Source organism: Asparagus officinalis, chromosome 5 (genome assembly GCF_001876935.1).
Source record: "Asparagus officinalis chromosome 5, Aspof.V1, whole genome shotgun sequence".
Classification (NCBI taxonomy): domain Eukaryota; kingdom Viridiplantae; phylum Streptophyta; class Magnoliopsida; order Asparagales; family Asparagaceae; genus Asparagus; species Asparagus officinalis.
In genome coordinates this window covers 64,843,327-64,857,744 of record NC_033798.1, presented here as the reverse complement: position 1 = coordinate 64,857,744, position 14,418 = coordinate 64,843,327, and the positions used below count along the sequence as shown (strand labels likewise).

The 14,418-nt window shown below is 35.2% G+C and overlaps 1 protein-coding gene across 1 annotated transcript; it reads left to right on the top strand.

Moving 5' to 3' along the window:
* LOC109841937 lies at positions 212-984 on the top strand. Its single transcript, XM_020410860.1, has 2 exons — positions 212-325; positions 370-984. Exons 1-2 carry the CDS (start codon positions 212-214, stop codon positions 982-984), a joined length of 729 nt encoding a protein of 242 aa, XP_020266449.1.

Here is a 14,418-nt window from a genome sequence, read left to right as displayed (position 1 = left end):
TTCGTCCAAAAGAGGAATGGTGCTGGACAGTTAGGACTATCTAGTCTTCAAAAGATTACTGTAGCTATACGGTTGCTCGCATATGGAGCATCCACTGACTCCGTTGACGACTACGTTCGGATCGGTAAAAGTACGTCGCTTGAGAGCGTGAAGAGGTTCGTTCGATCAATTATCAACATCTTTGGAGAGGAATACCTTCGTTCACCGACTAATGAAGACGTTGCACGCCTGCTCGAGGAAGGTTCACAACGAGATTTTCCTGGTATGCTTGGGAGCATCGACTGCATGCACTGGACATGGAAGAACTGTCCAATTGCCTGGTAAGGTATGTATACTGGACATTTTCATGAACCTACAATTATTTTGGAGGTCGTAGCTAGCAAAGATCTTTGGATATGGCATGCCTTCTTTGGACTGCCGGGGTCTCACAATGACCTTAATGTTCTACATCGTTCACCGGTTTTCGCACAACTTGCGGAGGGAAGAGCTTCACCGTGCAACTATACTGTCAATGGCCACGAGTATAATATGGGATACTATCTCGCCGACGGGATTTACCCAGAGTGGTCCACATTAGTGAAGACTATTCCAGCACCGCGAGGAAACAAGCATAAATACTTTGCTCAACAACAAGAGAGCGCAAGAAAAGATGTTGAGCGAGCTTTTGGCGTGTTGCAAGCTCGATTTGCGATTGTTCGTGGACCAGGACGTTTCTGGCAACCTTGTGTGCTGAAAGATATCATGACAACTTGTATCATAATGCATAACATGATCGTTGAAGATGAACGTGATTGCCAATTGGACAACAACTTCGACTTTACTGATTCAGTACCAGTCGTTGAACCTTCTCATGCGCAGACGGTGCCTCTAACTGAGTTCATCCAAAATCATCTTCGGATCAGGAACACGCAAACACACAAATCACTAAAAAATGATTTGATCGAGCATCTGTGGCAGCTCAAGGGATCCATCGCCGAGGATTAAGGTTCTTTATGTCTAATGTAATTTCAGAAAAGGAGTTCAAGTTGTTGTACTACGCCAATTTTATTTTCAATAAAGTAGTTGTTTTCATTCAATGCCAATTTTTCAACTTCAAGTACAATCATAAATCTAATACAAGCTAATATTTGATAATTAGGAAGAACTAATGAGGATACGATGTGAGTACAATATATGATAATTAGGAAGAACCCTTGGACATCCACCTCTCCAATATCTCTGCCTGACGCATTTCAAAGTATTATCGTTGAACTGAATTGAGTGTTGAGAGATCCATCTTCATGATATTGTCATCTTGTTTCTTTTGTTTTAGCTCTATTTTTTGATTGGTGGTTTGCTTCATCCACGCGAAAGCCTCTCCCATGACAGACGTAGCGGATCCAGAGTTTTCCACATTTTGTTTCCTCTTGAGCTTTGCTGCTTTCCTCCCTTCAGGCCTTACTAACACATCATCCGAGTCGGTGTTCAACTCGATGGGGGTCGCTGGCATGGAATTGTTTGCTGAGGAATCAGAGTTTGTGGTTCTTCTCGGCTGTGATCGAATCTTATTGTAAGTTTCCATTTGTTGGATCCACTTTTGATGATGACGCAACTCAACCCAACAATGGTCAAACACGAATGGCTTACCATAAAGAGATTGGTATAATTCTTTTACTTCTGCAGTCTACACAAAAGTTAAATTTAGAATAATCTAACATATAAGTTAAATATTTACATAAAAATATATAAGTTAAATATTTACCTGGTCAATAATTCCCATACCAGATCTTTGTCTTCCTTCAATCTGAGCAACGTACCCACAGAACTTGTTAACAGACAGTTGAATCGTTGACCAACGGTGCATCATTTGGTTTGGTGTGCGGCTCGTTGGATCGGTAGAGTATTGGATAAAGTAGTCGTTAGCTCTGTGCCAGAACTTATCTTTGTGTTGCCCCGTACCTTGGATGGCGTCTTGGCTCGTGTTTAGCCAAGCAGACATAAGAAGCTTATCCTCGTGGACAGTCCAATTTTCGGACCGCGTGTAAGCCTTCTTCTTCTTTGTGGTCGGTGTTTCTTGGGATGGCACTTGTTGTGTTGCGGATTGCGATAACTCGATGGGATGATCTTCTTCTACGACTTCTGTATAAAACGGCGAGTATAAGGTCGATCCTTCACCGTGAAGGAGTTGCGAATAGTAGTTGTTTTGGGAGGGATCCATGAGATTTGTAATTTGATAGGAAAATATAGAGTTTTTTATGAGAGAGTTGTATGGAATGATTTGTGTAGTGAATTGTGAATTTATAGAGTTTTTCTTACTGTTCAACGGTCATTTTTAACGGTATTTTTTCACTCAACGGCATTATTTTTCACTCAACGGTCATTTTTAACGGGCATTTTTCTTACTGTTCAACGGCATCATTTTCAACTCTGGTGGCTCATTTATTTCATTTATAGAATCTTGTGCAGCCAATTAAAAAAATTTTTACATAAAAACTCTTCATTATCTACGTCGCCCCAAATCTTCATCTCCCCAACTGAGCGCCCCAAATCTTCGTTTCCCCAAATCTTCATCTCCGTCATTATCTTCAACTCAGCAAAAAACCCAGTCCTCTTCATCTCCGTCGCCCCAAACCCAGGCCTCTTCATCTCCCCAACCGAGCTATCCAGACCTCTTCAAGTTGTTTTGGGAGGGATCCATGAGATTTGTAATTTGATAGGAAAATATAGAGTTTTTTTTTATGAGAGAGTTATGTGGAATGAGTTGTGTAGTGAATTGTGAATTTATAGAGTTTTTCTTACTGTTCAACAGTTATTTTTTCACACAACGGTAATAATTTTCACTCAACGGACATTTTTTCACCCAACGGTAGTATTTTTCAATCAACTGCGAAGTTGAAAGCTAATTAAAAAAAATTACATCACAAGCTCAAACTCTGGTAGCCAATGAAAAAAAAATTACATCACATCTAACTCATCTTCGTCATCTCCCCTTCTTCTTTTCCCCAGCTCATTTCGTTTTCCCAAATCATCTTCATTTTTTTTCTCCATCGCAAGCTCAAACGCCTCCACTCTTCTTCGTTTCCAACCTCGAAAACCAACACCACATCCAACACCGCGGATCTCTGGCTCCCCAACCCACGAATCTCTGGCTCCCCAACCTCGAACACCAACACCGCATCCTCCGCCGCCGCCGATCGGAGCCGTCTTGAATGAAGACCATCTGCTGAAGTCCGCCGCCGCCGATCGGATCTACTTCATGCATATATTTCTTTTTGTAAATTGTTTGTCATCATCAAAAAGGGGGAGATTGTTGGCCTTCTTGTTTTGATGATGTTTAACAAACAATTTACCACTAATGTTGTTTGTCTAGTATTTGTGTTTTCTTATTTATTATAGACAAACAACGTAGTTAGAGGTTGGATGGATTGAGCCTACACAATCATATCCAATGGAGGTTGGCGGAATTATGGAGTGAAGCATCGTACAATTCAAGTTCAAGATCCAAGTTTAGCTTCATCCGCAACGTGTACCAAGTTGAGCTCAATGAAGATCAAGATCAAGCTTGGGTAATTTAGTTTTGGATTTATATTATGTGTGTTTAATACATTAAGCTCAATATCTATACACACATATTTATTGGTTTCCTTGTATATATATATATATATATACATATACATAAGTTTTGGTTTCTATGCATATATACAGTTATATATATTTATATACATGCATGGTTTTGGGTTTTCATGTTTATAATATGAAATCACATATTTCATATTTACTATTGTGTTTTTGAAAACATTGCAATTTTCTATTGTATTTGTAAAAATATTGTATTCTTAGTTTTTGGACTTAACAATAATCATATACATATTTTATTAAGTCTATATAATCATTGTGCAAAGTTTTAAAACATGGTTTAGCCTAAATGTCAAAATTCACATGTTTACATTTTCATGTTTTGGCTTATTTTGTAAAATGATGATATTTTTCATTTGGGAAGTCCTTTTTGGAAACCAGTTATTGTAGCATGTTTATTATCATATCTACAATCATTCCCCAAAGTTTTATATTTTTTGAAATTTATTTGATATTTTTAAACAGTATTTTAAAATCAGAAAAAATGTTTTCAGAACTTCATTTTCATGTATCAGTCCTCGGTCGACCGCACCAGTCGACCGCACCTGTGTTCTTTCGTCAGTGGGCAGCAGAGAGTTTGTCGGTCGACCGTCGTGGTCGACCGAGAGCTCGAAATTTCTATCGGTCGACCGCACCGGTCGACCGAAGAAGTCTCTGCTCGTTTTCTCAGATTGGGATCTGGGTCGCGGTCGACCGTGAATTTTTTCGGTCGACCACCGCTCAATCAGATTCTTTCCGACGGTTATTTTTGTTACCGTTGGCTGGGGTTTTTCTTGTCTTTTGTTTGGGGTTTTTGGCTGAGGTTTTGGGAGGCTATAAATACCCCCATTGATCTCAGTTCTAAAAAAAAGAAGGTTTTAAATAAGTTTTTAAACAAGGGTTTAAGTGTGGTTTTACTGGTTGTTTTAAGTTTGAGTTTTGTTTACGAAGGAGGAAGCTTCACTGCAGATTGAGGGATTCTTTCTCAATCTTCTTCATCATCTTCTTTGTGTTTTAGAGAAGTTTTCTAACTCTTTTCTCTATCAATTTTATTATTGATTTTCATATTCTTATTGCTAGTTTTCTATTTGAGTTAGATTTGATTTCACTCATTGTTACACACATCCACTTGAGCTTATTGTATTTGCATACATAGTATGTTAGGGTTGTGAGAGATTGTAACATTGAGTTGTGCTTCATTGTGTTCTCATCTATTGTAGAGAACAAATTTATATTTGTTACATTGTGAGTGTAGTAAGGTTTTCGGTGAGCTAGAAAACCGAGTGTGTTGTGAAGTTTTCGGTGAACTAGAAAACCGATTGTGAGGAGTGACGTTGTTCGGTGAGCGTTGAAAACCGACACTGTGAGGTGTATACGTTATTCGGGTGAACGTAGAAAACCCGATTGTGATAGTGGATTTCTCCCTGGGAGTGGGGAGCGGAGACGTAGGACGGAAGGTCCGAACTCCGTGATCATATTGCTTGTTTGAGTTTGGCTTAGCACTTATATTTGTTCATCTTTATAGCCTTTCTCTCATTGTTTATTTCATCCACTATTTCATTTGTATCTTGAGTTAAAGATCCAAGTTATCTCTTTGTGCTAATCTTGTTTTGATTACATTTGTATCTTGCTTGTATATTTTTACAAATTATGGATATGAATGATGCATCTTGTTTAGGCTATGATTCTAGTGTTGCTCGTAGATTAGATAATTTCCCCTATGCCTAATGGTGTGTTAGATTTAAGCTATTTGTTAGATCTAAACATTTTGATTTATGGGAAATTATAGATGATGCTTATATTGTGCCCATTTTGGAGAAATCCAAGTGGAATAAAAATGATCATCGTATGTTTACAATGAACAATATCTTGTTAGAATATTTACTAAATGCTCTTGATTCATCTATGCCTAACAAATTTGTTCATTTTGATAGTGCTTACACCTTATGGAAATTTATTGAAGCACATCAAGGGGACTAGGAGGCGATCCAACAAGCTTTGGAGGATCCGACTTCAAGTTCATATGGAGCATCATGCACACGCGCACTAGGCGATAGCCCTAGTGAGGTTTGCGAGTTCGAATCTATTAATGATTTACCTAATGATGAACTTGCTTGTGCTAGTGAAAAATTATTGCATGCCTTTAACAAATTGAAATCCGATCATGAGTCTTTAGCTTCTAAGTTTGATACTATTTCTAATGAAAATATGATCCTTAAAGAAAACAATGAAAAATTAAAATTGGATCATGATTCTTTGCTTTCAAACTTTGCCATGTTAACTCATGAAAAAGATAATGCCATGTTAGAAGTAGAGAACATACAAAATGATACTGCTTCCTTTATAAATGACTATTTATGTTCTACTTCTAAAAGTGCATATGTGCCTAAAAATTAAGACTTGAATCTTATGAAAAAATGCATTTTATCTTTAAATTCAACTTTGAAAATATGCATTAATAATCATAAGAGGCTTATGGATATGTGTGCCAAGTCTAAGTCATCATCTACTCATTATGCACACATATATAGCAAAATTTACAAATGCTCTATTTGCGGCCGAAAAGGTCATTTATCTAAATTTTATTATGATGCACACAAACATAAGAATTCTAATGCTCCTTGTGCATCTCATGTAGCTTCTTCATCTTGTACACTTACACATTCACATGCTCATTCTCACAAAGTTCATCATAAGCATGCTAGTGTGTGCAAGTGTTATCTTTGTGGTCATTTTGGTCACTTGGTAAAATATTGTTTTGATTTGAAAAAGAAATTTCATTTGCCAAATGCTTCTAGTAGACCACATACTTTTAAATGTGATGTTTGTGGTAGGTTTGGACATCTTGCAAAATTTTGTTTTGATATACAAAAAGCTTCTAAATTGCAATATGTTCCAAATAGACCATTGTTTAAGAATGTTTCTCATTTGCAAAATAATTTTAAAAGAAAATCTTTATTTGCAAATGATTCCCGTGCACGAGCTAATGGTCCACAAAAACAAATGGATCTCTTTCATTGCACAAATTGCAATCGGAAGGGTCATTTGAATGAATATTGTTTTGACCATGTTAGTGCACCATATGTGCCTAAGAGGGTTCATAACCCTAAGGCTTTGAGCTTTAATGATAGGGGTCATGTCCCTAAATCTTTTGGTACCAAGAGTTCTTGGGTACCAAAACAAATTTAAACTTTAAACCAAGAATTTTAGTGTTCTTACTTTTTCCTTTCTTGGTTTTAAAATTATGTCTTAAAATATTTTGATTATGAAAATAAATTTATAATTGATAAAATCTTTTTTTTTAAACCAAGAATTTTAATGTTTTTATCTTTCTTTTTCTTGGTTTTGAAAATTATGCTTTGAAACTTTTTATGAAAACAAATTTTCTTTGGTCAAATTCTTTTTGTTTTCATGCTCATTGATCTTGTTTTGATGAGAGGTTTGTATTTATATAACCCCCCGGATTATTGGGTGTTTATTCCTAAATCTTATTTACCGGGTGCTAAAATGTTTATATGGGTTGTTACTAGCTCAAGAGCTAGATATGGTTACCTCTCTTGATTTTTTTAAAAAATCAATGATGTTTTGATTTTATGATTTAAATTTTGATTTATGATTTCATTTGATTGAATCGTTTTCATTTGAAAACATTTTGCATGATTCTCATGCTCTTTTTCTTTTGATTTTATAAATCTACTATTATACATGTTTTTATGTTCTTTATGAGACACTATTTTCATATATGTTCTCATTATCTTCATGTATGTGAGTAAATTTTTTAGCATGCTCTTATCTATGCTTGCTCACATATGTTTGCCATGTTCTTTTATTGCTTATATTCTATATGGCATTTTGATAGGGGGAGCAATCCCTATATCTTTCTATGTATTATACTCACCCATGCATATTGATAGGGGGAGCTTTCGCTCTCTTCATCCTTTTGTCCCCTTTTTGATGTTGTCAAAGGGGGAGAAATATTGTGAGTATATACTTTCTTGTTTATATGCATGTGAATTATAAATTATATATTCATTTCCTTCATGCATATATTTCTTTTTGTAAATTGTTTGTCATCATCAAAAAGGGGGAGATTGTTGGCCTTCTTGTTTTGATGATGTTTAACAAATAATTTACCACTAATGTTGTTTGTCTAGTGTTTGTGTTTTCGTATTTATTCTAGGTAAATAACGTGTAGGAGGATGGACGGAATAGAGCTTCAACGATCATATCCAAAGGAGGTTGGCGGAATGTCGGTGAAGCTTATGCAATTATAGTTCAAGATCCAAGTTCAGCTTCATCCGCATGTGTACCAAGTCGAGCTTATTCAAGATCAATATCTAGCTTGGATAACTTAGTATAGGTTTTATATTATGTGTGTTAAGTACGTTAAGCTCAATATCTATAAACACACATTTATTGGTTTCTTCGTATATATATATATAGTTATATATATATATATATACATAAGTTTTGGTTTCTATGCATATATATAGTTATATATATACATACATAGTTTTTGAGTTTTCATGGTTTATAATATGAAATCACATATTTCATATTTACTATTGTGTTTTTGAAAATATTGCATAGAATATGCAATTTTGTGAAAAATCTGTATTCTTAGTTTTTGGACTTAACAATAATCATATACATATTTTATTAAGTCTATATAATCATTGTGCAAAGTTTCAAAACATGGTTTAGCCTAAATGTTAAAATTCACATGTTTACATTTTCATGTTTTGGCTTATTTTGTAAAATGATGATATTTTTCATTTGGGAAGTCCTTTTTGGAAACCAGTCATTGTAGCATGTTTATTATCATGTCTACAATCATTCCCCAAAGTTTTACATTTTTTGGAATTTATTTGATATTTTTAAACAGTGTTTTAAAATCAGAGAAACAAATTTTAGACTTTATTTTCATGTATCAGTCCTCGGTCGACCGCACCGGTCAACCGCACCTATGTTCTTTCGTCAGTGGGCAGCAGAGAGTTTGTCGGTCGACCGGTTTTGGGAAGTCCTTTTTGGAAACCAGTCTTTGTAGCATGTTTATTATCATGTCTACAATCATTCTCCAAAGTTTTACATTTTTTAGAATTTATTTGATATTTTTAAACAGCGTTTTAAAATCAGAAAAAATGTTTTCGGAACTTCATTTTCATGTATCAGTCCTCGGTCGACCGCACCTGTGTTTTTTCGTCAGTGGGCAGCAGAGAGTTTGTCGGTTTTGGGAGGCTATAAATACCCCAATTGATCTCGGTTCTAAAAAAGAAAGAAGGTTCTAAATAAGTTTTTAAACAAGGGTTTATGTCACGCCCCGGGTCCAAAACGAGATAATTTGGAGCGTGACTCGGTCGGCAATGCAACCATACGGTTACATTCACGCCTCTGGATCATCCTGTAATCAGATATATTACCAAAAGATCTACTACATAGAGCATGTAACTAAAATAACAAAGGAACTAGATAGATAAAGAACTCTGAAAATCAGACACCTATTCCTATTTTTAAAGCTCCAATAGTTATGTACAGGATGAGAGTCCAATTACCTAACCTGGCTCTGATACCAATAAAACCATGTCACACCCCGGGTCCAAAACATGATAATTTGGAGCGTGACTCGGTCGGCAATGCAACCATACGGTTACATTCACGCCTATGGATCATCCTGTAATCAGATATATTACCAAAAGATCTACTACATAGAGCATGTAACTAAAATAACAAAGGAACTAGATAGATAAAGAAACTCTGAAAAGACAAGTTCTCTTACATGTCCACAACTATTCAAATAGGAAAGAGGGAAAAATACATCTTAGTCTAGAGTACCACAAGAAATTACAAGAAAGACTCCATAACTGAAGCTGAGAGAGTGAAGAGAAAAAAGGTGATCACTGTCGCTGGTCTTAATCCTTAAAGTAATCTTGGTCCTGCGAAGAAAGAACAATTCCCAAGTCTGGGGCATGCAAACCCCAGGGGAGTCAGAAAACTCCCAGCAAGCATGTAAAATGAGGAAATTATGCACGTACAAGTATAAGTGGTAGATATAAATGAAAGATAAATTCTAAATTTTCAGTGATAAAAGAAAATGCTACTCTTATAAATCAAAATAAGATGAAAACTAAGTTAAAGATGATAAAGGAAAATTTCTAAACATGGACATCAAACAAGGTCTACCCTAAAGCATACATCTTATACCCTATACTAAAAGGAGGTAAGATTTAGAAACCCAAAATATGAGAGATGAGTACGTCGAGGGAATAATCCAAACAAGGAAACCCTCGTATATACCATATATCTCAAATTGTAAATCTCTAAATATTAACTCCCAAAAATTTCTATACACAACAATATTAATATACATCACCCATACTTCATCCAGGTCATACCGTGCATGCCAAATCTATCACAAAGCATAAAAACACATTATTCTTATTTTTACATGTTATTTGAATTAGAGAAGAATATTTTCATATATATAAATCGGTTCCCCGTAAACCGTCCCGGGAACACGGCTTCAAGTCAGGAATTGGCTCTTTGGCCCATGTATATATATAACTCAGGATATCAGGAATGCGCATATGCCCGTTTATATACATGTTATATTCTCCATCTAATTCCCCTTTATAAACCTCATGTTTGTCAATTTAAATTTTTTTTTTTTGACTGTGCATGAAATGTTGTGCACTAACCACACTATTACCGTGGAACGACTTCTGTAAAACTATGAAAATAACCGTGACCCAGAACATGTCTAATCAAGATGGCTGCATCGTCTAGTCGATGCTATAAAAGTAATAGCCAAGGGAAAACCTCATATCGGGACATCGATATCGAGGGCATAGTCATGCTATGAAAGACACGCTTATAAATCATATTTTTAATTCTCCATCAAATCATGCATGTCAACACAATAATCTAATCATGACATTTCAGGTGATATCCACTATCAATACCAGACCAGTCTTGTATTTTCAAACACAGTAATCATGCATTGTCAAATGCAAAAAGATATCTAATGGCATGCTATATCAGTAACAAAGTAAACATCTACCAGAAATTACATCGATCACACTTACTCGGACAAGGATTTAAACCCACAGTTGGATTCAAGTATATATAGGTTCACATAAAGTAATAGTTTCATACAAGTTATAGTGTTATAACTAAAAAATATAAAAATGTAAAGCTTCCATCTACATATAAAAATGGAGAACATATCGGGTATCATAGAATACATGGGTTATAGACAGCCAAGGTTTCACAAAAATCCTCAATGCGTATCAAGCAAACAAAAGTGTCACTATTCATTGGTAAATAAATTATTCTAATCATAAAAGAACGAAACACTTTCAGCCTGTCTAATCTAATCTAATATAGTAATGGTAGGATATGTAAAAGATTGTTCAAATAGTCCAAAAATAACAAATTCCTGATGAAGGCTAAATTAAGTACTAGTAATTTATTATTATTATTATTATTATTATTTTAGCCAACTAGTTCAGATAATTTTCTTCCAACAGTAAAAAGAATCTAATATCACGTAGTGTTCCCAAACAAACTGCAGGATAGTACTGCCCCTAGATTACTTTAAGAAAATGCAAAATGGAGGATCTTTGAATTATTTCCTTCCACCAGTTAGCACAAACCACCATCCTGACAGGCTCTGCTGCAAGTCATCAACTAGTGATTTAGTGATAAAAAAAAAAATATCATGTGATATGTTACTTCGTCCAACTAAATTAGTTGTGTCTCACACTTTCAGATGTCATACCTCAAAGCTGATCATCTTAGGACAATAAAGAATGGGAATTTAAGTTAGTGTATCGATATCCATGAATTAACGAGAGGTAAAAAGAAACTTAACCTATCTCAGCTATAAAACAACAAGAATCCAATGATAGTCATCCATAAATCCCTGAAATGGTTGACCCGCATTAAAGTATACTATATTATGATTTGATGATATCATATTTAACCACATGTTGTAGACTTACCTATATACACTTAATTGTGTTCATATGTTATGAATATGTCAGATCATACAATGCTAATCTGATCGATCGTTTTAAACTAGACACTAGTATCTGCTGTATAAATACATTAATCTGTACATATCTGATATATTGATCTAAAATGAGTGCCAATGAGGTGTCCTAGGTTCCAATAGACGCAGATGATTTCATTCATAGATAATGTAGCTAGTGTTATACATTAATAATTGTGTAATATTTATACATAATAAAAACCAACCTACTAACTAATATCTATAGTACTCTCACGTCATAGCTGTATGTGGAGTTGTACCACCACACATTTATGATCACTTGCTCTAGTAACAGAAATAAACTAGTACATAATATATGACTCTACAACAAAACATGTATACAATGATCATAAGCGGCGAACTAGATATGAACCAAATACGGGGATACTAACAAAAGATTTCAAGAAATTTCAAATCAAGGACGAAATGAAGGCTTGCCAATTATGGAAAAATATAACGGAAAAAGTTAAAGGAATGCTTGCATGAAGGTAAAAATTTTAGAAAAGAATTTGAGGAAAGATATGCTTGCATAATAATAATGAGAACGAAGGCTGTTATCTCACAAAATCAAGTTTCCAATATATACCCTCAATATCATCCACATGATTTCTCATTCTTAGATACCATGCATATTATCAAGCACGAACCATATTTAGAATTTATAATCTAGATAATCAATTGCACATACATTTCCAGATGGATCTACCTTACATGCATATCTACCTCGAGTTAAGCTTAAAAACATTCCTCTCACATGACCTAACGGTGCTAAGATACTAGTCTAGCTGGAGATAACTGAAAAGTTTTCAAGTCTACTAATATCCTGATTGGTTAGCACATAAAGAACATCCAAGTTCATTTGCATGAACTAGCTGGAGCTAAAGGGTTAAAATTTAGATGATCCGTTGGCTGAGATAGCTTCATCCAAATGAACTTGTAGTTGCTGCTAATGTGAGGGCTAGTGGCTGGATAAACTTTCATGCTAGCTTAACTTATGAAGCTTGGGGCTAATCTACAAAAACCCTATCTATGCACATTGACTAAGTTCGTATACACTTGGCTTGAGAAGGGGAAAGAATTAACTGTTAAGATAGAAATGAATTTAGATGCGGAATCAAAGGAGTAAGCGCAAAAAGATATTGCAAGAGGGAACGACCCTAATATTATACATGCTCAGACTCCTATTCCTATTTTAAAAGATCCAATAGTTATGTACAGGATGAGAGTCCAGTTATCTAACCTAGGCTCTCATACCACTAAAACCATGTCACGCCCCGGGTCAAAAACATGATAATTTAGAGCGTGACAAGCGTGACTCGGTCGGCAATGCAACCATACGGTTACATTCACGCCTCTGGATCATCCTGTAATCAGATATATTACCAAAAGATCTACTACATAGAGCATGTAACTAAAATAACAAAGGAACTAGATAGATAAAGAACTCTGAAAAGACAAGTTCTCTTACATGTCCACAACTATTCAAATAGGAAAGAGGGGAAAATACATCTTAGTCTAGAGTACCACAAGAAATTACAAGAAAGACTCCATAACTGAAGCTGAGAGAGTGAAGAGAAAAAAGGTGATCACTGTCGCTGGTCTTAATCCTTAAAGTAATCTTGGTCCTGCGAAGAAAGAACAATTCCCAAGTCTGGGGCATGCAAACCCCAGGGGAGTCAGAAAACTCCCAGCAAGCATGTAAAATGAGGAAATTATGCACGTACAAGTATAAGTGGTAGATATAAAGAAATGATAAATTCTAAATTTTCCAGTGATAAAAGAAAATGCTACTCTTATAAATCAAAATAAGATGAAAACTAAGTTAAAGATGATAAAGGAAAATTTCTAAACATGGACATCAAACAAGGTCTACCCTAAAGCATACATCTTATACCCTATACTAAAAGGAGGTAAGATTTAGAAACCCGGAAACTCAATTAAAGAATGATAAAGGAAATTTCTAAACATGGATATCAAATAAGGTCTACCACAAAACACATATCTTATACCCTATACTAAAAAGAGTTAAGATTTAGAAACCTAAACACGAGATGAGTACGTCGAGGGAATAATCCAAACAAGGAAACCCTCGTATATACCATATATCTCAAATTATAAATCTCTAAATATTAACTCCTAAAATTCTATACACAAATAATATAAATATACATCACCCATACTTTATCCAGGTCATACCGTGCATGCCAAATCTATCACAAAGCAAAAAAAACACATTATTCTTATTTTTACATGTTATTTGAATTAGAGGAGAATAATTTCATGTATATAAATCGGTTCCCCGTAAACCGTCCCGGGAACACGGCTTCAAGTCAGGAATTGGCTCTTTGGCCCATGTATATATAACTCAGGATATCAGGAATGCGCATATACCCGTTTATATACATGTTACATTCTCCGTCTAATTCCCCTTTATAACCCCATGTTTATCGATTAAAATTTTAAGTGACTGTGCATGAAATGTTGTGCACTAACCACAGAGTTACCGTGGAACGACTTCTGTAAAACTATGAAAATAACCGTGACCCAGAACATGTCCAATCAAGAGAGGTGCATCGTCTAGTCGATGCTATAATAGTAATAGCCAAGGAAAATCTCATATCGGGATATCGATATCGAGAGCATAGCCATGCTATGAAAGCACGCTTATAAATCATATTTTAACAGGAGTCGTCTTCATGCACAGTCTCTCCTATTGGATGGCAACTAGGTGATCAAACAATAATTTTTCCATAACATCATGCATGTCAAACACG